Source organism: Strigops habroptila, chromosome 5 (genome assembly GCF_004027225.2).
Source record: "Strigops habroptila isolate Jane chromosome 5, bStrHab1.2.pri, whole genome shotgun sequence".
Taxonomy (NCBI): Eukaryota; Metazoa; Chordata; class Aves; order Psittaciformes; family Psittacidae; genus Strigops; species Strigops habroptila.
This window is the reverse complement of record NC_044281.2, coordinates 49,300,226-49,324,422: the sequence shown is the minus strand read 5'-3', so window position 1 is coordinate 49,324,422 and position 24,197 is coordinate 49,300,226. Positions and strand designations below refer to the sequence as shown.

Here is a 24,197-nt window from a genome sequence, read left to right as displayed (position 1 = left end):
ATTTTTCTTTTCAGATAAACTAGTAGTAGTCCAATGTTCTTCCTTTTAGACACAGCTTTTAGTATATAGTTTTAAAACTTGAGTGTTTACATGAATTTAAAGTTCTAGGATTCCAGACAGGGACTGTGTATACATATATACAATATATATAACCTGTCATACCCAGGTGGAATTAGAGAGCAGATTTAAGTCTTGATTTCTCGATTACTTCAATTTACTTCTTGCAAAACAACTCTGAGCTTTATTTAAGAGGATTACATTTTGTGTAGATAGTTCTTAAGCAATATCAGCTGACTATTTCAGCTCTTCTAAATATTTCTTGGTGGGTGAGGTTCTTGTATTGGAAATCAGTGTTAAGAAAAGCTGTGATAAAACTGTGAAACTGAACAAACTGTGAAACTTCAGCTGGAGGCTGAAGGCGAGTTCACAAATATCACAGATCCAGGCCTAGTGAAAGCTAAGCCCACAAGTAATTCACCTGGCTTCTGGAACTACCGGGTACCTTCTTCTGATTGTCTCTTTCAGAGACTGCATAGTCAGCTGTATGGTTTTTACTGTAGAATTTTAATTGACCATATTATACTTCTTTTTAGTGCTTAAGTACAGTAGAATAGCTGGTAAATTTACATATACTGTTCATCACGCTTCTTACAATAAAAGCAAATTAAACTTTTCTACCAGATAAACGCCCTGCCCTTTGTTTTCTTAAGGCAGTAAGATATCTTATGAACTAATGTATAACTGTTGCTTGACAAGTTCTCTTATTTTGTATGTTAATGATTGATTTGTTTGGGTTTTCTGTTTTACATGTTTGATTTCCTCTGGTTCCTCATTACAAAATTTGTGCAACAGTCTTCACCTTACCACGTTCTGTCTTCAGTACAAGCCCACAGTGATAGCATGTGTGTGCATTCACTTGGCCTGCAAGTGGTCCAACTGGGAGATTCCAGTATCAACTGATGGAAAACACTGGTGGGAATATGTAGATCCTTCAGTTACTCTAGAATTACTAGATGGTAAGTAGGACAGCCTTGCTACATCTTGAAATTCAAGAGTTTGTTAATGTGAAAATGTGGGCATAGTATAGTAAGAGCGTAGCTTTAAGCCTAAATTAAGTCTTGCTGACTTCACGTAGTGGATCCTCAGGTGAAAGAAGGGTACAGCAGAGAGGAGAACTTGGGAAGACAAGCTTGGTTTTGAGACCCTTTTTATTTCCTCTTGTGGGCTGGGGCATCCACATACCTTTTGTTATGTGCAGGTTGGAATCTTGCCTTGAAGTGCTTTTCAGAACTGGGAAAGAGAGGGAAATCTAGTGGTGCAAATTCATGTGGTCCTGATCACTTTATGTACATCACTGGTCCAAGTTCATGGCTTCAGTGGCACTGAAACCACTGTTCTTAAAGCTATACATAAAATTGCTGTGTTTATGAAGGCAGTTCTGTGTTAATTTGTTGTAGCTTGTGATATCTCAAACACTGTAAAGTATTTTTTTCTGGTTAAGTGGTTGCTTCAGAGAAGCAAGTATATACCTAAAAGACCATATACCTAGAGGTTTACTATCCTTTGAAATAGTTCTTATTACAATGGAGTCTGAATTTAAGGCTTGCATGCGCTACTGCAGTGGAGGTGGTAGCTCTTTGGGCTTTCAGATCTGTGTATGGGGCTTTGCTGTTTGTTCTAGAGTGAAATACTTGTTTCAGAGCAGTGGCAGAGGCCTCCACACTTGGTAGGGCCCAGCACAGCTCCCCAGGGGCTGCTTTTTTCTTCTGCTGAGCTTTTATTTCTTACTAGCAATATTTTTTTCATTTGAAAGTGAAAACTTGAGCAGCTGTCGCATGAGGGGCACAGCCAGAGCGAGCTCAAAATCACAGCTTCAAACGTCTCTGTCTTAACAGGCTGCTTTAAGTTGTACCTGTAGTTTCAGACACCGCCACCCTGCCTTCCTTCTCAGCTGGCTGTTGGTTTGTGCATTTGGTGAGCATACATCGCGTCAGCTCTTAAAACCCAAGGAGACGTGCTGTGAGCTCACAGTAAACACCACTCCATTCTTGAAGCATTTTTGGAGCTGGTGTGTGTCACAGATTTGGGCAGACCAAAGGGCTGAAGCATTTTTGCCCTTGGGAGCAGCTTAGTTCGTAAGTTGCTTGTGGAGTTGTGTGGGGAAGCCAGTTCTTCCAGACCTGCAGGAGACCTACTTTTGCATTCAAATTCTGACTGTACCTTATTATTTTTAGCTTGTGAGTAAAATTGCATTTCAGTGGCAAGTATTTTTCTTTGCAGCTGTCGAGCATGGAGACCAGCGCTTCCTTGTGGCCATGCTAATCGCAAGCATCTTTGGGTTGGTTTTTTTTAACACAGCCAGCTATTTTGCTTCAAACACAAATTAATCAAAAGCTGTTGCTTAAAACAAGGTCCTTCGAGGGTCTTATGGCTCGTATTTTGTTCAGAGCTGTTACTGATTGTTCCTGAAGTTTGGTGGAATGACTGAAACAGCGACTTAGAAATTTATGCTTTAAAGGAAACTTCACTTCACACAGGGAATGCCCGAGCTGAATGGCAAGTGTGTTTTAGGAGCTATTGCTTGTACAGATCCCTCTTGAAATTTTTGGTCTAACAAATCCAGATTCTGCAAGAGTAGAAACAAAATCTTAAATGCAGGCCTGTTTTTCAGGATGCATGTAGTGGTCAGAAGTCTGTTGTAGTGAAATACTGTAGCCTTTACTGACAATGCTAACAAGGTTTTTGTATTGAATATCAACGGAAACCACATGCAGCCTGTAATAACTACTGCAAATGCTGTATCCTGTCAGTCTAGGAAAATACTTAAAGTTGAACCTGCTTACTACAGAGTCAGATGTATAAATGGCTTCTTTTTTCTTTTCTTTTTGCTATCGCTGCCCAGAGCTAACACACGAGTTTCTGCAGATACTGGAGAAGACGCCCAGCAGGCTCAAGAGAATTAGAAATTGGCGGGTAAGGAGTTTTCCTGGAACAGTGTCTAGCAAAAAGAGGTGAACTTCTAGGAGAATTATGAACTGAGCAGCTGGGTTGGGAGAGGGCAAAACCCTGAACAGCTTTTCTCCTTGCCTTTGAGCTAAATTAGAATGGACTGTACACATAATCTAAGCTGTGCACTTTCCCACTTCTTTCCTTTTTGCTTAGGCTAATCAGGCAGCTAGGAAACCTAAAGGTGATGGGCAGGTATCAGAGAACTCGCTTCTTGGTTCATCTTTGGTCCAGAATTCCATTTTGGTGGATACAGTTGCTGGTGTAGCTGCAAACACAAGTTTCCAAAAACCATCTGCATCATTTCCTGCACCGGTACCTCTGACCTCAGGAAGTATTTCTGTTCCCGACAGTCATGCACCTGAAAATTTGGCAATATTAGCTACAGGAATGCCAAGTACCTCATACAGTTTGGCATCACACCAGGAATGGCCTCAGCATCAAGAACAAACAAGGACAGAACAAATATACTCTCAAAAGCAGGAGACATTACCTGCCAGTCAGTACAATATGAACTTCCAGCCAGGGGCATCCGTACAGTTGCACTCTGGAGTACATCACAGACCTGACAAACTTGCTGAGCATTCTACTGTCAAACAAGAGTATTCTCACAAGTCAGGAAACAAACACCACGGACAAGTTGCTGCTCCTGTAATAATTCCTCAAAAAATGTCTTTGGATAAATACAGAGAGAAGCGCAAACTAGAAACCCTTGAACTGGATGTGAGAGAACACTATGTAGCAACCCCAAGTGAACAGCAGCATAAAAAACACACGCAGCCACAGGTAGCCAGCAGTTCTTCTGTCACATCTCCTATTCCTAAAATGAAAATTCCTCTTGCAAACGCTGAGAAGCCTGAAAAACACTTGTCTGATAAGAAAGAAAAGGGTGGCTCGCTCAAGCTCCGCATACCAATCCCACCCACAGAAAAGGGTACCAGTAAGGAGGAGCTGAAAATGAAAATTAAAGTTTCTTCCTCTGAAAGGCATAGCTCATCGGATGAGGGCAGTGGGAAAAGTAAACACTCGAGTCCCCACGTTAGCAAAGAGCATAAGGAAAAACACAAAGAGCACTCTTTGAACCGCCACCACAGCATTGGCCATAAGCACTCCCATTCCCACAGTGGTGGTGGCAGCGGTAAGCATAGCACTGACGGAGTGACACCGACTGTCTTGAGGAGTCCTGTTGGCCTGAGTAGCGATGGCAATTCCTCAAGTTCCAGCTCTTCGAGAAAGAAGTTGCACAGCAACGATGCTTCTCACAACCACCACTCCAAAATGAGCAAAAGTTCCAAAAGTTCAGGTAGTTCATCTAGTTCTTCCTCTGTTAAGCAGTATGTATCCTCTCACAGCTCTGTTTTTAACCTTCCCTTACCCCCTCCTCCCCCTGTCACATACCAGGTGGGCTACGGACATCTCAGCACCCTCGTGAAACTGGACAAGAAACCAGTGGAGAACGGTCCTGATGTCCATCACCAGTACAGTACAAACAGCCAGCATATGGACTACAAAGATACATTCGACATGCTGGATTCGCTGTTAAGTGCCCAAGGAATGAACACGTAGTCGATTCTTAGGTCGTTTTTCTTTACTTTTTTTAATTTAAGAATTGTTAGAATGGAAAACTTCCTAATATAGCAGTAGCAACACCAGCTGTTGCTGCCGTGGTTTCAGTATATGTAAGTGCTGCTTTATCCTTCACTCTGAAGAGGTGTAGTAAAACAAGTCTTTATCTCCACATACGATAGTGTTATAAATACTGTAATAGCATGGAAGGTGCAAAACTCTCAGTATTTCTACAACTGCAGCCAAGAACAGTAGGATGAACGTCCGCTTCTAGGTGTATAGGATGCCTCAAGCATTGATTATTTATAATTTTGAATACTGCAGCCACAACTTTTTGTTGCATAGGTTTTGAATGAGTGTACTTGTTTTCTGGTGTATTTATACTGTATGTATGATTTGCATGTTTTGAAGCTAAAGGGATGAAAAACAGTATACTGACAACTGTTTACAAGGAAGTGGAGAAAAATGTACATACATTTTTGTATGTTTAGATATACCATAAATACTCAGGATTGGAGCTGCTTGTAAGTATAACAAAATACACATAACTTTATTTTGTCTTGCCAGAGCCCATCGGTTATCCAAACAGAGATGGCACTTTGTCTTGTTTATCTTTAAACTGTAGGCCTTATTGGAAGCCACTTAAAAGGGGCACTTCGCTAGAGAAGGTATCCAGTACGCGGGAGGGTCGCCGCCGGACAGTATTACCAGAGAGGCAGGAAACTGGCCACACCTCGGAAATGTCCCTAGTTTTCTGAAGGAAAAAGGAATTAAAACTAAAAGTTTACATAATCTTTTGATGTAAAGTGCATTTAAATGTTTATTGGCTTGATGCAGTAAAATAGACACAGAGCTGTTAATAATGGTTATGTAGAGTAATGTGACTTAACTGCAATTCAGAACTGTCATTGTGGGGAAGGTAATCTTTTCTTCTTTTCTCAAAAAAAAAAAAGGTCATAATTTATTCTAATAGCAAACAGGGGTCACTGTTTCCTTTACCACTTCAGAATAGTACCCATGTTCTGAAATCCAAAAAGTGTACGTGTGTGTGATGCCACATTTCTTTTACAGGTAAATGCAGTCTTCACAGTACATAAGAATAAAACTATTGATATCCCAACTTTATATTCCAACAATAAAATAGTTATCGATTCTGTGCATTGTACTTGTCATTAGTTACCAAATTGGCAGATACTTGTTTTGTTTTTTCAGCTCTAAGGGGGTCAAAAAAACCAGTCAGTCTCCCAGTGGAACCACTGGCCTCCATGTTGTCTGCCTGGAAGGGTCTGTGCGCTCTCTCCAGGGTGTTATGTTCCTCAGAAGAAATGACAGGTGTGAATGTTCTTGTGTTCTCAAAGCCAATACTACAGCTCAGTCGCCTGGAGAACAGTGAACTGACTCGCTGGGTTGTTCCTCAAACCTATCTGTAAGCTCTGAAGTACCTCAACGTGAACTCAGTATATAGTAGCAACAGCCGGTTTTCAGTGACTTCTTTTGACTTTGAAGTGACCAGGACATGAAGTAAACTTTTGTGAAGCCACCTCATTCCCTTAGTGCTTGTGTAATTCTGTAAGTCTTGGACGTTAAATCTGAAGTTATGTTACCCACACGTGCTTTAAAGGATAAAACTGTTTGATATCTACCCGATTGGTAGTTGCTGTATTCTGTAACTACAGGTATATCAATTACTATGTAATACTCTGTTTCCAGTAATGCAAACGCTTGTAATGACTTGAATAAGTTTTATTTGAACTATGGATACTTTTTTTACACTTAAGGAATATTTAAATGGAAACCTGATTGCATTTTCTGCTAAATCTTAGCTTAAATTCTGGCCCATGTACAAAATCCAAAGCTGTTTTCTCCCTGCCAACTTGGTTATTTTTCTACATTTGGAATGGAACTTCTCGTTACATATTTGTGCATTGGTGACTATTTTCTATCCTTTTATAGTCTGTTTCCTTTCCATTTCAGTGCTACTTTTGGGTCTGATCTTTAACAAATGAAATCTGTGTGTTATACTGTCCTAAGCTATAGGCAAACAGATGAAATAGCAGTAAATTGTCTTATGTTTTCTTTGAAGCACTACAGTACTTTCTTTTTGAGTCTGTGTTAATAGGTTGTGCCATGAAATGAGTCTTACACAGCCACTCTGGATAAGCAATATACTGTACTGTAAATAGAGCAATTGCTGTCATAACTTGGAGATGAAATGTCTGGATGGTAACTAGTGCCTATCTAATAGAAATTGGAAAAGAGCATAGGCCTTCATCCTAAGGTGCTGTTTCAAATGAAACATTTCCAGTTTTGATTCTGGGAAATTGTGAAATATCATGGAGAAAATGTTGCTTTGCTACCCTGAGATCCAAATGGTGGGTTTTGGTTTCTCTGTAAAGGACATCCATAAAACTCGGTGTGTTTGGGTTTCAGTGTAGCTGTAAATATGTGAAACTGTATGTGTCTGTGTCGGAGACTCGGTTCAGTGTGCTGAGCGCAGGGCTGAGAGGGAGGGCGAGGACATGCACCAAGATGCCCCTGCGATAGTGAACCGTGCGCATCGCAGGCTGCTGGGCTGGGCCTCGGCCTCCCAGGCGCGTAACTGGGTAAATGCAATAAAAGGGTAATAACACTCGGACTCTGTTCCCCACCGACCACAGATAGTTTGTGTTATAAATTTGAGTTCATGCATTATGTGATTTGTAAACTGACGCTGTAGTTGGAGACCTCGCTACAACACTACTAAAAATCTTCCCTTTTTGTGAGAGATGAGGTTTGTAGAATAGTGAGATTCTTTCGTATGTTGAATCTTAATCTGTTCCTGATGGTGGGAGTGCTGAAGTAATGTATCTCACTGTGATCTGGTACTGCAGTATTTGCATACAATGGCAGTTCTGTATATTCTTTTGGCTAACTGTAAATGTAAATGTTTCATATTAGCATAGTTGAATTTTTGAGGTACAGCTGTTTGTGTGAGATTAGAAAAAGCAACTTTATTTCTAAGAACTGTAAAAAAAAAAAAAGTATTTTCAATAAAATTCCCTACCTCACCTCTATTGTGCAGAAATGATCCCATTTTCCTATGTTTAATTTTCCAACCTCATTTGTAAAGACAGAGATGATCCCTTCTCAGTTACTAGCAAAACATCACTAGTTTTCATCAAACCAAATAGTGGAATGCTTGAAAGTCTGAATTCTAATTAGTTTCCTTTGCTTCCTATATGTTATGGTGACCAGGTGTTTGATACCTGAAATTTTATGCCATCTTAAGCTGCTCCCTCCCTCTGCCCTGTACTATTATTGTATAGTGGCTGGCCATGCTCGGTGATTTCTTTTAATTATTTGATTGTTTTAGCAGTGGGGAGGGGGTGCAAGGGGGTGGGCAACAGGAGCACAGCAAGGATCTGTGTAAGGCCTTTGGGGTAAGGTTCCCAACCTTTAGTTTGCAGTGAAGGGGACCAAGCAAACCATTGTTTGCTTGCTTTAATTGGGGTGTAAATGCACATTCCCATAATCAGTTCTAAAATAAATGTCTTGGCAGACTCAGCAGTTATGCCAAACTGGAGTAGCTAAATAATTTCTCCTGTCTCTGAAATGCTGAAATACTTACACCTGTAAGAAAAAGTTGATGGCAGGAGTCTTCTCTCACCGCTACGGGGAGTGGCTGTTTCGCTGGTGTCTGAGGTGCATACAGCAAACTCAAATTTTTAGCATTGACATTTTTATACTTGAGTTTGATTCCTCTATATTCTCACACTTACAACGATACCATAGTTCCGAGGTTGTGTTCTTTGGCAACACCTATAAAATTTCCTCTCTGAAGGCGTCTCATGGTGCAGGTCCTCTTGGAAAGCAGGAAGTAGGGGAGAAAAGGCACTCCCCTGTGTGTACAGGAAGCCCTTTCTCAGGAGAACTCTTGTTCTTTGTTACTTACGTGCAAGAACCAGAGTTTTGCTGGGGGGGGGGGGGGGCGTGGTGTGTAGAAAACAGCATCAGTTCCTGCTGAACTTTGTGAAAAAGCACCAATTTTGACCCTAAATAGTCTCAAAAGACAGGTTTCTGGGCTCAGTGTCTGCTTCCTTGAGAAGAAAGGCTGAAGCATGTATTTTGAGATGCAGATTTTTACATTCTATTCCTGTTTGTAGTTTCAGGACCAGTGTAAAACAGCGGGGTTGGCATGCCTGAGAACCCCCCCCTTTTCCTAAGATTTGAGCCAATAGCTCAAAGCTTAAAATACTTCTGTGTAAAAGGAATACCAGGTATTGCCTACAGTGATAAGAGGATAGTGTATTTTCAGGTTCTCAAATTCAAATTCCAAATCTTGCGGAAACCTGGTATCACAGCAGTGTGGTCACGCATGCTACTTGGCAGCTTGCAAACTTCTTCACTGTTTTTAGCAATGAAACTACTTTTTAAACCAGTAGGCCTTGCCCTGCTCACGTAGCATAAATAATTGAGCAAGAAGTGTGACCCTCCTCACCGAGTCACCTGTCAGTGACAATAAAGGGTTTTGAGAAGGTTTTTAAGGTTTCTCACCCTGTCCCCTTTTACAGTAGATACTTTGTTAGAGGTATCTGAATTATCTGGGGTTTAATGTGAAAATCTATAATACGAAGTAAGAAACATGCAATGTTAGACTTGTTTGCAGAATGTCCTACCAGGCTGGGCTCGGCCTAGCGCCCCAAGGCACCCTAACCCAACATACTCCTTGGTTAGCTGTGCTGAGCACAGGACTGGGATGCAGTCACAACTCCCCACTTCTCCAGTGTGATTAAGACGAAATACCTTTGTTGCAAGTGCTGGCCTTAAACAACCCCCTCATTCTCTAAGTCTGGTTAAACAAAAGTAAAACTGTGCTATCACATTTTGATTAAAAACTCAGGTTAAAGTTTTACAAACCTTTATGTGGGAGACTGATTTTAGTGTAATTAGCTGAATTAGCCATTACATTTAAATTGCAAATACCTAATAACCTTAGTATTGGAAAACTCTACCAAAAGATAGTAGTTTTGATTTTAAGACACGTGCATAAGGAGGGGAGGTTGTAATTCTGACTTTTTTTAATTACCTGTATATCCTAGAGCATTCCTATTCTTTCCCTGCATATGACCATCATCTCCCTTTCATGCTAAATAAAAACTCATTTACTCTGCAGCTTTGTTGGAGACACCAACTTAATCTAGAAGAATTAATATGCATCATGGAATTATGTACATCCCACCTGAGTTCATATGCCAGGACTTCCATTCTTAGTTAGTCTGCAAGATATTTTAATGTGATGTGGCCATGGATTTTTGGCATGCAGACCAACCTGTGCTCCTCAGAAAGGGCCTGTTAACTGTTTGAACTTGGAAGATGACTGTGATGTTTGGATTTCTCTTATACTGCACCATGTTCTGTCGTTGTTATGTGACATCATACCTAAACAAACTATTAATAAAGACTTTTGCTAGAAGTACTGATTGCTCGTTGGTTTTATAAATATAGGCCAGCTCTCCGAAGTCAGGCTACTGGGATAAAATAACGTTTGAAAACTATTTAAGTAACTAAAATGTTGAGTGGTCTGGGGAACGTTGATTTTATATGGGTCAGTTGTAGAACTGGGCTCCACTGTGTCTCTTCCTGAGCCTGGGTGCTCAGAGAGGAATAAGGTTCACCGCGTTTTGATGCGGTAAAACCCATTTTGGGTTTCTACAGTGTCTCATTCCCCTGAAATTTTAAATTTGAAAGCTACTCAGGGAGAAGCCTTATCAGAATGAGGACAATGCAAATACTAACACCTGATAATTTTTTTTGTTTATTAATATATAATAATCTTCAAACTCTATTTGATCTTGTGCAGGTGGTAGCTAGTTGTACTAACTGTAAAAATTATTTCCGCAGTGCAGATGGAGACTGCTGGGTTGCCTACTTACATCATGCTCGCTCCCGTGTTTCTCAAAACAGTTCAAGTTTGCTGTTCTACTTCAGATTAAGGATATTGAAAAATAGCAGTAGACTGGCTAGCGAGTCAAACGGCATCTCATGGCCTTCACAAACACAAGAAAGACAATGCTCCTGTGCTTCTGTTGCTCTGTATCAGCAAACAGAAGGGTGAGAATTACAACACATCACTCTGAGCACAGAAAATAAGGCACTCCATGAGAAAATAATAGGTTCAGGGGGAATATGTATTGATGTGTCTCAACACCTGATGGGGCAGCAAGAAAGACAAAGCCAAATTCTTCAGTGTCAGGGTGAGAGGCAATGGGCACAACCTGCCATACAAGACGGTCTGTTCAAACATAAAAATGTTCTTACTGTAAGGGTGGTTGAAGAACATGTCGACCAGAGAGGCTGTGGGGTCTCCATCCTTTCAAAGCCAATGAGACAAGGAACTGAGCAACCTCCTTCAGTCAACCCTGCTCTGAGCAGTGGGACTGGACTAGAGCATCTCGAGAGGTTCCTGCCAACCTCAACCATTCTGTGACCTGAAAATGTCCATAAAATGCACTACTATTTTGAGAAAAGGCAGTCACAAAGTTTAGATTAATAATTCTAGCCAGACTAGGAAATGATCTTGATGTAAGCTTAATAAAAACACACGTGTGCACCTGAGGATCTCTTGTCATTATCACTTCAGTGGCTCACAGTGATGCAGTACCTCAGAAACAAAAGACTGACAGATGCATGCAAAATCTAGTTGTTTTTTTTCACCAGCTAAAAATTAAAGGACCCATCTCACTACATAAAAGCTTCCGTGCATTTTATGCCAGTACAGTTTTATGGTTTGGGGTTCCTATGGGACCATCACAGGCACACTTAATAACTCATCTGCAAGTTTGAGTAGAGCTTCCTTAAGGAGTTTTCTCAAGAGCTTTCAACATCTGCAATGCTTTCTGCCAATAGCATACGTTCCATTGCCTTTTGCAGACAAAGGTCGCATTCCAACTTACCTCGCTTGTCACATACTGGTGATGGTGATGCGTGGTTTTTTTTCTCTTAAAGTCTCTCCAAATACAACGAACGTGGCCCTGTGTTCACACTCCAATGCCCACTCCAATGAGCACAGACAGTGCAGAAAACATTACTTTAGTCATTCTGCTGTCTAATAATGGACTCCTTGTGCACAATTGCTCTCCAGTAAATTCTGTTGTCACTTTGAAGTCCAGCTCCTTCTTATTTTTTTTCCCAAGTAGATACTTTTATATGGAAATGCACACTCATTTGGTAAGAGGTTTGAAAAATTCACTGTCTTCCTTTCACAAAGGGGTGGTCCAGCAACTGCAGAGCAGAAGGGCGTTCGTGTTGGTCTCTGCATTGAGGGTTTGAAAAATCAGTACATGAAATGAATATGCATGCCTGTGATGTGATTGTTTGTAAAACCTGAATGCAAACTTAGCCTCTTTCTTTTTTTGCATTTCTCATTGCTCATTTTTAGTTGGGTTTTTTTGTTTGTTTTTTTTATAAAGCTGGTAGAGAGGAAGACAGATCTATGGGAAGACGCTGTTGGAATTTATGAATTACAGAACTGAAATATTTTATTATTACAAAAATCATTCTTTGATCCTCTAAATTCCTTACAAAACTTTGAGTAATTCGGCTAACATGGCTGGTGTAGGTGTACCAAAAACATATTTAATGAGTGCAACAAGTATTTGTTTGATTCTGTGTCAATCAGGCTGTTCTGCCATCTCCAATCAATGTTATGCACGTTAAGGAGCCCGTATGGAATTACAGTACTGTACTTACAATATTGGCTTGCTAGAGCCAAGGGCTTTGGGCTTTTCCAGCCCTCAATTTGGAGAAAAAAGCAGGGGAAGCAGTAAAGGACACTGATTTCTTAAATAATAAACAAATGGGAAAGATGGCATAAGGGAGGCATTTATATTTAGGACATGGTGAATATCATCCATTAAAACTTGGCCACCACAGGTGTATCCTGGCTTTTGAACAGTTAAATAGTTTATTTGAAAAGTATTTTATCTGTATGTTTCCTTCTACCTAACAATCCTTTCCACCTGTTAAACACTGTTCTCACTGAATCGAGGTATATATGATATTGCTAGATATAGTCCACAGCTTTTCTGGTTATTGTTATATGGTCCATAGGAACCATAAACATACCATAACAATTCTAACCCAGGGATTAGAGATCAGGTTTCCTGCCTTCAGGACCCCTGCCATACCCACTAAATAACACGCCTCTCTCTAGTGCACAAATCTGGTCTTTAGAGGTATGTAAAAAGCTGCTATGAATTTTATAAAGACTACCCGTAGAGGTCAGGAGCTTAGCTCTTGAAACTCATAGTCCATTTAAACATCTGGGTGAAAGCTGATATTTAAAACAAAACAAACACCACAAAAATAGTTCTTATAATGGGTGACTGCTGGTGGTTTGGGATTTTTATATAGAGAACTTTATGTTTTAAGTAAGCATGTATTTCCTGGACCAGCAGTGATAATAGACTTTTCTACTGCAGAAGAATTAAGTGAAAGAATATTGTCCTCAAAACAACTTGCCTGGCGTAGGCCAGACTCAGCCAATGTGATACTGGAACAACAAGGCATATTTATCAAACATTTTGTATAAAACTCAATGATGCCATGTTTCTGCATGAAAATTACAGGAAAAGTAAATGATGAGGAAAAAAGCCTACAAAAAAATTTGTGAAGGTTTTCTTATACCATTAGAGAGAGTAAAGCTCTTTTATGTATGCTATTATTTGAAACATTTCCTGAAATGTTGAAAAACATATGTGTTTACAGCAGTCATATGTACCATAGAAGAGGTAACCTAAGCTCCCCTCAGCAATCTCTATAATACAAACTATCTGCATTTTTCCTTTAATTTTTCAGCCAAAACTCTACATACCTGGTTAAGCATGCATGCACAAAATCCACTGCAGTGCCAGAGAATCGATCAGGTAGGGAAGGCATCAGTCCTCTGTGGGCCCCAATATAGAACATGGCTGCTATCCTGTCCATGGAAGCCAGTGGTGGTTTTCCTGTTGCCATCTCAAACACAGTGCAGCCGATGCTCCAGATGTCTGATTTTCTTCCATATCCAGATTCATTTATAACCTCTGGTGCCATCCAGTATGGAGTCCCATGCACAGACTTGAGCATCTCACTCTGGGTGCCACTGAGGCTTACCCAAGCTAACCTCCGGGCACAGCCAAAGTCAATTAGCTTTACTATACCATTTGGCATGAGCATAACATTATTGCCTTTGATATCTCTGTGTACCACACAATTGTCATGTAAGTATGCAACTCCTTGTAGAATTTGCTTTGTATATTTACAAAGGACAATTTCAGGCAATGGACCAAAACGATGAATAATACTAGAAATTGAGCCACCAGGAACGAATTCCATGAAAATGCTTAAAATGTTGTCTTCCAGACAAGTTCCTAAATAAGTTACAATATTGATGTGCTTCAATGTCTTCAAAAGGTCAACTTCCTCATGAAACTTCTGATACTCCTTTTCTGTAGTGACTTGATCTGATGTATCCAAAACAACCTGTTTTACAGCTATTAGTTGTCCCTGGCTTGTCAGGCCACAGTATACCTACAATGAAACTAGCATTTATTAAAATGAAACATGAAATAAACTGTATTTACTTATTTTAAATAGTATATTTGTGTTTGTCATGTTTCATGTCTCATGTTCGTTTGTTGAATAGGACAACAGACAGTTACAAGGCAAGATACAGCTCAAAAATGACCAGCACAACTGTTAACATATTCAGACATGAACTTACTGTGCCATAGGCTCCCTTTCCAAGGACTTCACCTCTTGTCCACATGATAGGATCTTTGTTAGTTAAACTGCTTCCTGGTAATTTAGTAGATTCCTCAACGCTTAGCAGATCATTTTCTTCATTTGGTGCCAAAAAGGCTTTACTGTTACTCTGCTTGAAAGATGATGGTCAGTGTGGGGAGAAAGCAGGGAAGATTTTTTTATAAGGAGTAATTTTTACCTGGCATGACTCAGATAGATAGATAGATATACACACTAATTGCTCATCTCATCAATACAATCGCTATACTAAGTAAAACTAGGTAAATATTTTCAAGTATATATTGCAATAGTGCATAACCAGAAGATTATAGCATGATGTCTTTTTTCCGTTGACAGAAAGACAGACAAAAGAAACACTGAAAAGTGCAGGATATGCATCTGTTTACTACTTTCTTTTTTTTTTGTCACATAGGTAGAGTTTGCTAAGCTGAATGTGACAACCATCTTGCTCTAGGTAACATATAACCCAAGTTATGAGGAAAACAATTTGGACATGACTTCACAGGAAGAAGAGACTACTTCAGAAAGATCATCATTATTACTCCATCTAGCCATGGATCTCCCTAAAAGTGAGGATGGAAGTAAAACTGGCACCTGTGTCTGCAGAAGCATAAGGAAATGTATCGAAAAGTAGTGAAAGAAATTTCCTTAAACATTTGTAATTTAAATAGACAAAAAGCTAACAGGGCCAAAGAGAAGTAGTACTAGTAGGTAGGCACCTTAGTAGGTGACGGTTCTTAACTAACTTGGGGGCCAGAATCTAATCCTTCTGAGCTTGAAGTTTTGCTTAAACATTAATTAAACAGCCTTAAGTCTCTCTGATAAGCCAATACTTGTAGTTCATACCTCGAAAAGTATCTGGTTGCACTCAGAGATTTGAGGAAATTGCCCTTTTGGATATACAAGAATCATTTGTAGAGTCTTTTCATATTCCTTAGGTGTCAAGATCTCAAGAGCTTTTGCCTTGCCCCAGCACCTTTTTATACACTCTTTTCAGTTAAAATAGCTTCTCCTTTTTATTCATGACAATTTCCCAATTTATCTTGACTCATCATATAAGCCTTGGTAGCTATTCCTGTCATGCCTTAGTACCATCTGGCTTTTGTCCTGGTATGCAGCCTCTACCATGGGTATCCTCAACCGAGCATTGGAAGAATCAGTGGGCAGCTGGTGCAAGGAAAAGGGACTTGATCATTAATGAGCACATATCTGCTACCTTTCATCCAAACTTGTGTTGAAGCATCACTCAAAGGAGCTAGCAAGTTAGAAGAAATTACTTTTACCTTCTCTAGAGCACTATTTACTATTGCTCCATCTCCATTCATCATATTTTCTTCTTCTTTAGTATGCATATTTTGCATTTTAGAACTTGTATTTTTTGTTCTTGGAGAGTTGATGTCGTTTCCTTCAAGCATTAGCAATTCTTCAGCCAGACAATAAAGCAACTCATCAGTCACATCCTCATTATCTGTCCACGACAGAATGTTTTGACTTGTCTGGAAACTGAGGCTTGTAACACTTTTTGTCTGAATCACTGAAGGCTGAGTCAATTCATTCGCCAAACCACAGTTTTGAGGTGTGTATGCCCAACTCTGATTTACCTGTGTTGGAGGGGACTGACATTCCAGCCTATGTAAAAAGGGCAATGCTTCACGTTTATTTATAGACTTGAAGGAGGCCTGGTCTGACTCCAGGCCTTTGCAGCCATCCATATCCACCCTGCACTGGGGTACACAAATGTTCTTGTCTGTTGTTAGTGGACTGCTACTTAGAGGAACACAGTCTCTGTAGTCTTTATCACTGAACTGCAGAAGATTCTGGCTACAGGTAGCAGCTCTCTGATGGCTGGATATATCCTGGCTGTCTAAAGGCTGCTCCAAAGAAACTTCTTTAATAGTTGATAAGTTTGAATTTGAAAAAAATTTATTTTGCTCATTTGATTGGGAAAGCTCTCCTAAAAATCTAAGTTGATGATCTGTGTCTTCATGAAGCACTGTCATGCTCCTTGAAGTGTTCATCTGAACATCTGAATCAGAAGTTATTACATTATCTTGTTCTGTGTTGCTGTCACTCAACTTGGTGCTTCTGTCCTTTTTAATTAAACCCTTCTGCTTTTGTTTAGTGCCAGGTATGGTCTTCTTTGGCTTAGAACATGTTCTCTTTTGAGTATTTCTTGCTCGGCTGCTCTCTCTCTCTTTCCCACAGGTAGATCTGCAGATGCTAGCAGTGCATCTCCCAGTTGGAGCAGAACGAACATCTCTGTAAAATCTGTTCTCATGTTGATCAAGCTTGCGCATGTGGTCATAGACAGGAGTTCCAAACATTTCATAAATACCCGGGCCTTTATCGTTTGAATTTATTTTCTTGAACATGTCGCTGTATTTCAGATCTACAAAAGCTGAAGCAGACTGTGCCTGTGGTAGAGAAAGGGGAGTAACAGGTTTCTTTAAGATAACTGAATTGTTGCAACTGCAGGAGAAACTTTGCTTTTGAAGTTTTTGAGCACTCTGAGCAAAATGGTCTTTGTTAGCATGAGACGGGTTTTTTTGACGCTTTGGGGAAGTCTCAGATTCCATGTGTGGCAGTTCCAAAGATGGAAAAATGTGACTCTTGGCATTACGTTTTGTGGAAATCTCATCAGAAACAATTAAGTCTTCAGAAATCTTTATCTTGCTACTCATCTTAGATTTTGATGAATATTTGGTTTTATTCACCTTTATTTTACTTCTGCCATTTTCTTTGTGAGCAAGAATGTTGAAACTCTGAGTAACATGAGGAGGCAGGCTACGAATGACACTCTTTTTTGTGGGAGGTTGTTTAACAATGTGTGGTTCTCTAGCTGGTTCTTGTTCAGAGAATGTAACATGAACAACAGGTACAAGCTCACTTTGGTCTTCTGCAGTTGCTTCTGACAACACTTCTTTTTCCATTTCAAATTCAGAGACACAAACATTATTTTCTGTCTGTTTTCCAGAAGGAACTTGCACTTCTACTCTGGGAATTCCTGCAGCTACAGAATTATCTTTTAAGGCACAGTAGGCCTCTATCACTTCGTTTTTACAGGAAGAATCTAAATCACGATTGTCAAGCATAAAGCTCGCACTCTCAGCATCTTCACATCGTCTGTAATCCACTATCACCTCTGCAGCATTTCCTTCTTCTGGACCAGATCTACAGTAACTCTCTGTTCTTCCTTCCTCATTGCCAGCTCTCGAGGCATCTCTGTTGCTTGACATTGCAAATGTTGTCTGAGCTGTAAATATTCCACAGTTTATCAGAGCATTACTTGAGCTCAAGTAGGGATGACTATCATCATAGAAACTGTCTCGGGTCATAAGATCTATGTTCTTACAAGCCACCAAAGGCTGGTACTTCATGTGGTCATTCTTTTCAGTATGGGTTGCTACATCAGCTTCCCTCCATTTTAAATTGCTTTGAATTTCTTCTTTCTTGTTGCTAGGGTACTTGTAATAGTTGCTCATGCTGAAGTAGTACAGGTCTTTCACTGGGGTGAACTCATCAGAAATAGTAGCCACAATCAGGTCTGATGACTTTTCAGTGTGCCTTTTTAATAGATTGTCTAACTGATAATGATAACATTTAGTAACTGCTTTGATAGGCCAAGGAATAGAGTTCATTATATTCAAAATATTTCTGATGTGGGGGCTTTCATTGACAATATTATCCTCTAGAGGAGCAGGACGAATTGTTCTTACAGGCTGACACATCACTGGTGGCAAATGAAACTGCAATTTCCATAAAAAACATTAATAATGTGCTACACAACAGATACAGGTAAAATCTAATCACTAAGAACCAGGTAGACTAAGCAAAAAAAATATCAGGAAAGGATTATTCTTTTTTATATTCCCATATTTAAACTATTTTGAAGTTTAATATCAAACCCTTAAGAAAATTCATTAATTTTCTCACATCCAGAATTATTTCTAAGAATTTCATAGTACAGAAAGTGGAATCTTTTGCTACAAGTCACAGGATATTCTCCATGATTAAAAAATAATAAGTTTTGTCCACACATACAGTTACTTGTCAGCTACTAACTATGTCTTATGCCATATAGCACATTTGCTACAGGAATTCAAAGGCTGGTCAGTGGCTTCATATGTCAAAGTTTCTTTCTTGCTGTGCACTCTCACTGAATGAGAGCACAACTCTTAAGCTGATATTTAGTCTTTTTATGTGACCCTCCAAAGTGTGCTGATACCAGTAGTTATATCCCCAACGGAACTAGATCTCATGTAAGCAATTTTGAAAAAGCAAAAGCTAGACTGTTACAACAGAATGCTGTTTTATCCATAGAGAAAGCAATTATTACAAATAATTCATAGGTTTTAAAAGACATGGTTATAAATCTAAGCATATAGATCTTCCATATGCTTAGCGTAGTCTTATAAAATTCCTCAAACCGTGTTATACAGGCTCACAGAGTTTTAAGTCCATTAGAAGACAGCACAGTCTGCACTTCACTTTCAGTGAAGTTAAACAGATAGCTACCCGAAGGGCATTTCTTATATGGCAGTTAACACAGAAGTCCATCGTGTGTGGAATGTATTTTATTATTCCTTCCTTCTTCCTTCTCTTCCCATCCCATTAGTTGAAAGGTATTGTGTAACTTTGAAAAAGTACAGATTGAGAATTTGAGTACGTTGTTGTGATTATTCAAATGAACAGTGGGAATAATTTTCCAAAAATAATATTTCTGTTCTTTATAGGACATGGAGAAAAATAAGCTTGAATATACAGGATATTTTAATGCAAATGAATGCAACAGAAATAATCACTGAGTCACATGCTCTGAGTGCTCATTTGCATGTCTATATTCAACATCAGTTTGCAATCTGCAGGAAATTTTTGTTTGCATTCCAAGGGCAAACTGAGATTTGAATGTACCAAGGAAAAGCAATGCATGCTGGTTTGAAATGTGCAGTTCTGAAGACTTTGCCTAGGCGGCATGGCACTAATAGGAATGCTCAGTTTATCCCAAATTATATGCCTCTACAAATCATCAGAGCCTAAGACGCGAAATAAAGCTGTATTAAATAACACTGAGGTCAGCTAAATTATTCTCCTTAAACGTTTCCCTCCATGTGAATATTTTTTCACGGCTCTTTTTATGATCTTCTGTCAGAATTCATGCTATTACTTCTATACTTTTTTCCTGTGAACACTGCTGTAGTGGGTTCACCAAGTATACAGCTGATTCTGTGAGTCAAGTCTTTTGTACAAAGGGCCATCAATTAACATCCCTATAGACCAAATTATCTTTTTTTCTAAATAGAGTATATTTGATGTTTTGTAACTTTTAAGGCTCACATAGTGTGAAGCACTGATACATGTCAGATTGAGAGCTTGTTTGTAAGTACAAGTTTTATTAGGAATCCTATTTACACTTACCACAAAATTTCATGTCAGATATGTTTAATTCCTTATTTTTTATTTGTTAATGCAATAAATTTCAGCAATCATCCAATATCCAGACTGTTCTTCAATTGGGCTTCAATTTTAAATTACCATTCAAGAGAAGGAAATTGTGGGGGTTTTTTAAATTTGGCAAAACCAGACATCTAATATAAAGGATTTATATAGACATAAATATATATGTATATAGGATATATAGAGACATTTAATATATAGGATGCACATACTTGAAATTAACTTGCATATTCCTTTTTTAAAAGGGTTTGTATCTTGTTGAACTTCCAACTCTTTACTCCCCAAAATCCCTGATGACAGGAATTTCCAAAATCCTTACTGACAAATTGTTGATTTACATCTGAAGATTTGCTGAAACACACACATATATTTTATATATATATATATATAAAGATACTTCATGTTCATCCAAAAAAATGAAGTGTAGGAAACTACCTACACTTCTTCTGTATTTCTATTTTTAAGGTTTTGAAAACATGTAGTACTTTTAACAGTGTTCAATTTGATACATAATACCATCTTACCTTAGAGCTGTTGTTCCTGGGTTTTAGCATTGCTATATTTAACCCTTAAAAATGAAAACAAATTAAATGTTAGTTTGATATTCTTAAACACACTAAAATTTTCATTTATAAATTAATTTCAAACTGTAGGGTTCTGGAAGAACCTGTCTCGTGTGGTTGAAGAACTATGCTATAAATCTGCTATATAGAAAAAAAGATGCAAGTTGAAATTTGATCATGATACTGAGCTTTACTATTTCATTTTCTATAGAATACTACAAATATGATAATTTTTAAATACTATTACTCTAATAATTTAATCAAATATCTCTCCTCCATTTCAGTAGTTCGTTAACTTCAGTTTGTGGCTATTTAGTATTGCCAGTATGAGGAAGAAAGTGAAAGAGATGCCATTATGGCCCCACTCCAGCTATAGAGAATTACAATCTACATTTTGTGGGCTCAGTTTCCTTATACCAAGCAAAAGGAATGGTGAAGTCTGTAATTGCTTCTCTTTATCTCCTTCATTCTGCAAACATACACACATATATTTAAAGGAGAGCGCCAACATGACTGAAGTCTACTTCATGTGAGGAAGACATACAGACATAAAGACAACGTTTAAAGAAAGAGGACATGTAATGCTTTGCCATCTAATTTCATAAGCAATATTTAACTTCATTTACAAGTTGTGACTTTAAAACTTGAACTTACTTTGTTGTATTTCTGCTTTTATTATCTGGAAAGCGTTTAAACCCATAAATGATTTCGAAACATTAGATTCTGGGCATGAGGCCTGTAGCAGAACGCTGAAGTCAAAGCCATACACTACATTCTCTTTCTTCAGGAAGAAAGGTAAAGAAGTGTGATGTCTCATCTGTAATGCTAACTGATTATTACTTGGAAAATATGCCACTTGTTGATCCGGCCATGGACTGGATGTTGGTGCTGTTTGTCTAAGAGGCAAAAACAAAAATCAAAATACAGTGTGAAAATAAGTGGAAGAAGTCTATCCAGTTCAAATAACCATATGACTGAACAATAATGTGAACAGAAGTCTATAAGATCCAAGAATGTCAAGGTATGTTTTCTTTCTCTGTCCCTCTGGGAAGTTACGGCTCTCTCTGGAAGTACCCAATTGCAAAGCAAGAGACTGACTACAAGTGAGAATGAATGACAAACAAGGTAAACTGAGCAACAATAGGAAAGGAAAAACATATTGTCCACCTTCCCCTTCTCAAAAAAATCTGATTGCTTCCAGTATGTGTTTTTTAGGAATCATCAGGAAAGGGTGTCAGAAGAATTCTGAAGACCAGATGTGCCTTTGTTATTTATGAAACATGTTATGGTCTGCTTGAAAGAATACAGGCACTGCAGATATGCCACAGATTTCTGCCACCTGGTATCTGAAGAATGAAAAATGCAAATAAAGATAAGATAAATACTTAAAAAACAAAAGATAAATATTGTGACCTAAAAGAGGTACAAAACTGTAGTCTAAGTGAATCTCAAAGCTCTATGCAAGACAATTGTCTGGGTTTAATAAGTCAAATGGTGATGTAAAATCATATACCATATGTTTATTCATATTGTACCAAATAGTTTATTCATCTAGTGCAATACCCTGCCTCTAGCAATGGCCAGTAATGATATTGGGAAGACAGAAACACTATACAACATATAGAGATGTACATAACTTGTGGCACTAAGGAAATATTTTCTTACTCATGGACTACTACCATCTTTGTCTCCATTTGTGCATACCCAACTGCAAATTAAATCTTAATACTAGTTACCTGTTTTTTCCCAGAGCTTTGTATGACCGATGCATTTGTTTCGTTATCTTCTCTGCATTCTCAAGAGCAACACCAATTCCACAATCTGCAACATTAGTATTTGCATAAAAGCAGTATAATTCACTGACTAGTGACACAATGCAAATGCAGTTATTTTCGGACATCAAAATATTATAAAGAAATACAGGAAGTAACTATCAGGAAAAAGAAGAGCGTGCTTCATTTGACTAAGATACCTATACACACTTTCTGTTATAATTTTTGAGAGTGTAAACACATAAATCCAAATTATTTCAGTGATTTAGGCAAGTACATTGATTCAATGTACTATAAAACCAAAGAATATAAAAAAAAAAAACCCACAAAAAAACCAGCTACAGTTCCTTTTTCAGTAGGACAGAAATACAAGAACAATATTGACAGAAACTCTACAAAAGCAAACATTTGCAATAGGAAAGCTGTTACAACCAAAACATCTCAGGGCTTTTCAAAAGTGGAAATAGCTGAGTTTGATTTCGATTTTTTTTGTGGCTGCTTGGTTTTGACAAGTAGCCAGATTTCAAGTTAACATTGTCCTTTTTCTTCTTCAGATCCCACATGGTACACTTTATAGGTATAAACTTTGGTTAGACTACCTTCTTTGCTTCTCTTCTGATTTTGTTGGTTGTCAGACATACTGTCCTTAAATGTATAAAGGTCTGGAAACCTGAAAAAAATGTTTTGTTAGTTGATTTTAACTCACAGGTACAAAGCATTACATTTCATTCTTTCAGAGTCACAAGTAAGACAAAAGCAAAATTTGAAAATTACTAGAAATAACGAAAAGTATTATAATTCAACATCCAATCCCGTCCTGTGAATACACAGAACCAAACAGTCCCGACAGTTTTTATTGCTAAAAACTCAACATATGCTATGTTGAATAAGACACAAAAGCTGTCAGTATTATTTTGGTAATCTCGTCCTTACTGTTGGACCAGAAAGTCAGCACTTCACATTTGGGAGTTAATTGCATTTTTAACATATTACTGAGAAATCAAATCTGAATTAAATGTATACCTTTTGCTACTTAATCAAAATTATCTCTCTCACCCATCCAAAACTTTATGGGTGCTAGAGAGTAATATTATGAAGATCATAATGGAAAATTATATAATAATATGCCTATAAGGAATTATTTTCCTACATAGCTAATCAGGAAGTATGTAATATAACAAGTTATATCTTTTACATATGTATGTTCCTGCTAAAATTACTGAACAGGGTCTAACTTTCTACACAGCAGAAATGTCTTAATCCTTTCTGGATTACATTAAACATTCTGTTGTACTGACATAATTGATACAATGTGGGAGTGGGTTCTCCTATTTAACTGTGTAAGAAATACATGTTCTGTCCATTTAAAAAGATTATCTTGCACGAAAATGTTTCCATTTTCTTGCACTTGCACTTTCAAATTAATTTGCTGCAATATATTGCAATTGCATAACCACCATATTAAGTTCTTTTTCAGAACTTTATTTGTATGGCAGACTAAAAGAAAGGTCTGGGTTTTAGAAAATTATGCTTGTGTTTATTAAATTATAGACAGGTAGAACTATGAAAAAAGGACACCTAATGGCTCCTATGTTGCTAATTTCTTTATAAAATTTTATTTTCTTCCTGATCTTTTCCTCACGTGCATATTTTTACTTCATTTCTTCTCTTTATATCACTCAACTGAATAAAATACTCTGCTTTATACATCTCCCACACCTAGTAGTACATAACATTTTCAACATTCATTAGAAATTTTACTACAATTATTCCTAACAGCATAAACATCTTACCTGGCGCTTCAGTAGTGAAGTGTGAAAGAGGCACAGCAACCCAAAGAGAAGTTACAGAGCATTTTTAGCTAACCGCTGTCTTCCTTTGCTGGACAGCAAGGAATTCAGACAGTTATTACATATAGCTTGATTTTGTTTCGGCATGTTTTTCTGACTGCAGAGCACGTAGTCCTTATTAATGAAGCCGGCTCTTCAGCAGGCACATTCTCCGGGCAGCTCCTGCTACACGGGGCTGTTGAGTTTACACGATGTTGCTGAGG

At 38.3% G+C, this 24,197-nt stretch overlaps 2 protein-coding genes across 14 annotated transcripts in view; one reads left to right on the top strand and one right to left on the bottom strand.

The window, feature by feature from the left end:
* The window catches only part of CCNT2 (cyclin T2), a 24,800-nt gene extending 18,255 nt beyond the window's left edge, over positions 1–6,545 (top strand). For 9 of the 11 annotated variants that reach the window (XM_030486306.1, XM_030486311.1, XM_030486308.1 and 6 more), the window contains 3 exons: positions 853–1,016; positions 2,903–2,973; positions 3,163–6,545. In XM_030486306.1, the coding sequence (XP_030342166.1) occupies positions 853–1,016; positions 2,903–2,973; positions 3,163–4,572 (1,645 nt within the window). In that variant the 3' untranslated portion in view covers positions 4,573–6,545. The remainder of the gene's footprint in view (positions 1–852; positions 1,017–2,902; positions 2,974–3,162) is intronic. The other 2 variants (XM_030486307.1, XR_003991438.1) reach the window with 2 other exon arrangements.
* Positions 5,503–24,197, bottom strand: MAP3K19 (mitogen-activated protein kinase kinase kinase 19). Of its 3 annotated transcripts, XR_003991437.1 has the most exons (10): positions 23,938–24,197; positions 22,744–22,814; positions 22,109–22,193; positions 21,027–21,268; positions 20,334–20,377; positions 15,639–18,101; positions 14,315–14,464; positions 13,424–14,121; positions 11,505–11,863; positions 5,503–11,039 (listed from the first exon to the last, which is right to left on the bottom strand). XR_003991437.1 is itself a non-coding variant. In XM_030486304.1 (9 exons), exons 2-9 carry the CDS (start codon positions 22,781–22,783, stop codon positions 11,797–11,799), a joined length of 3,789 nt encoding a protein of 1,262 aa, XP_030342164.1. In that variant the 5' UTR covers positions 22,784–22,814; positions 23,938–24,197; the 3' UTR covers positions 10,344–11,796. The 3 variants fall into 3 exon arrangements, 2 of the variants coding, with proteins under 2 accessions (XP_030342164.1, XP_030342165.1); XM_030486304.1 differs by having other exon boundaries at positions 10,344–11,863; XM_030486305.2 differs by lacking the exons at positions 5,503–11,039; positions 22,109–22,193; positions 22,744–22,814; positions 23,938–24,197 and adding an exon at positions 20,022–20,160 and having other exon boundaries at positions 11,242–11,863; positions 21,027–21,071.

Bases quoted from the DNA above. Each gene is read 5' to 3' on its own strand.
- MAP3K19 (XM_030486304.1), bottom strand. From the start codon at position 22,783: ATGTCTGACAACCAACAAAATCAGAAGAGAAGCAAAGAAG. The intron at 18,102-20,333 runs GTAAGATGGTAT...TGGAAATTGCAG, and splicing joins CCAGGAACAACAGCTCTAAG to TTTCATTTGCCACCAGTGAT. The intron at 11,864-13,423 runs GTATGTAGAGTT...CCCTCAATGCAG, and splicing joins GTGCATGCATGCTTAACCAG to AGACCAACACGAACGCCCTT.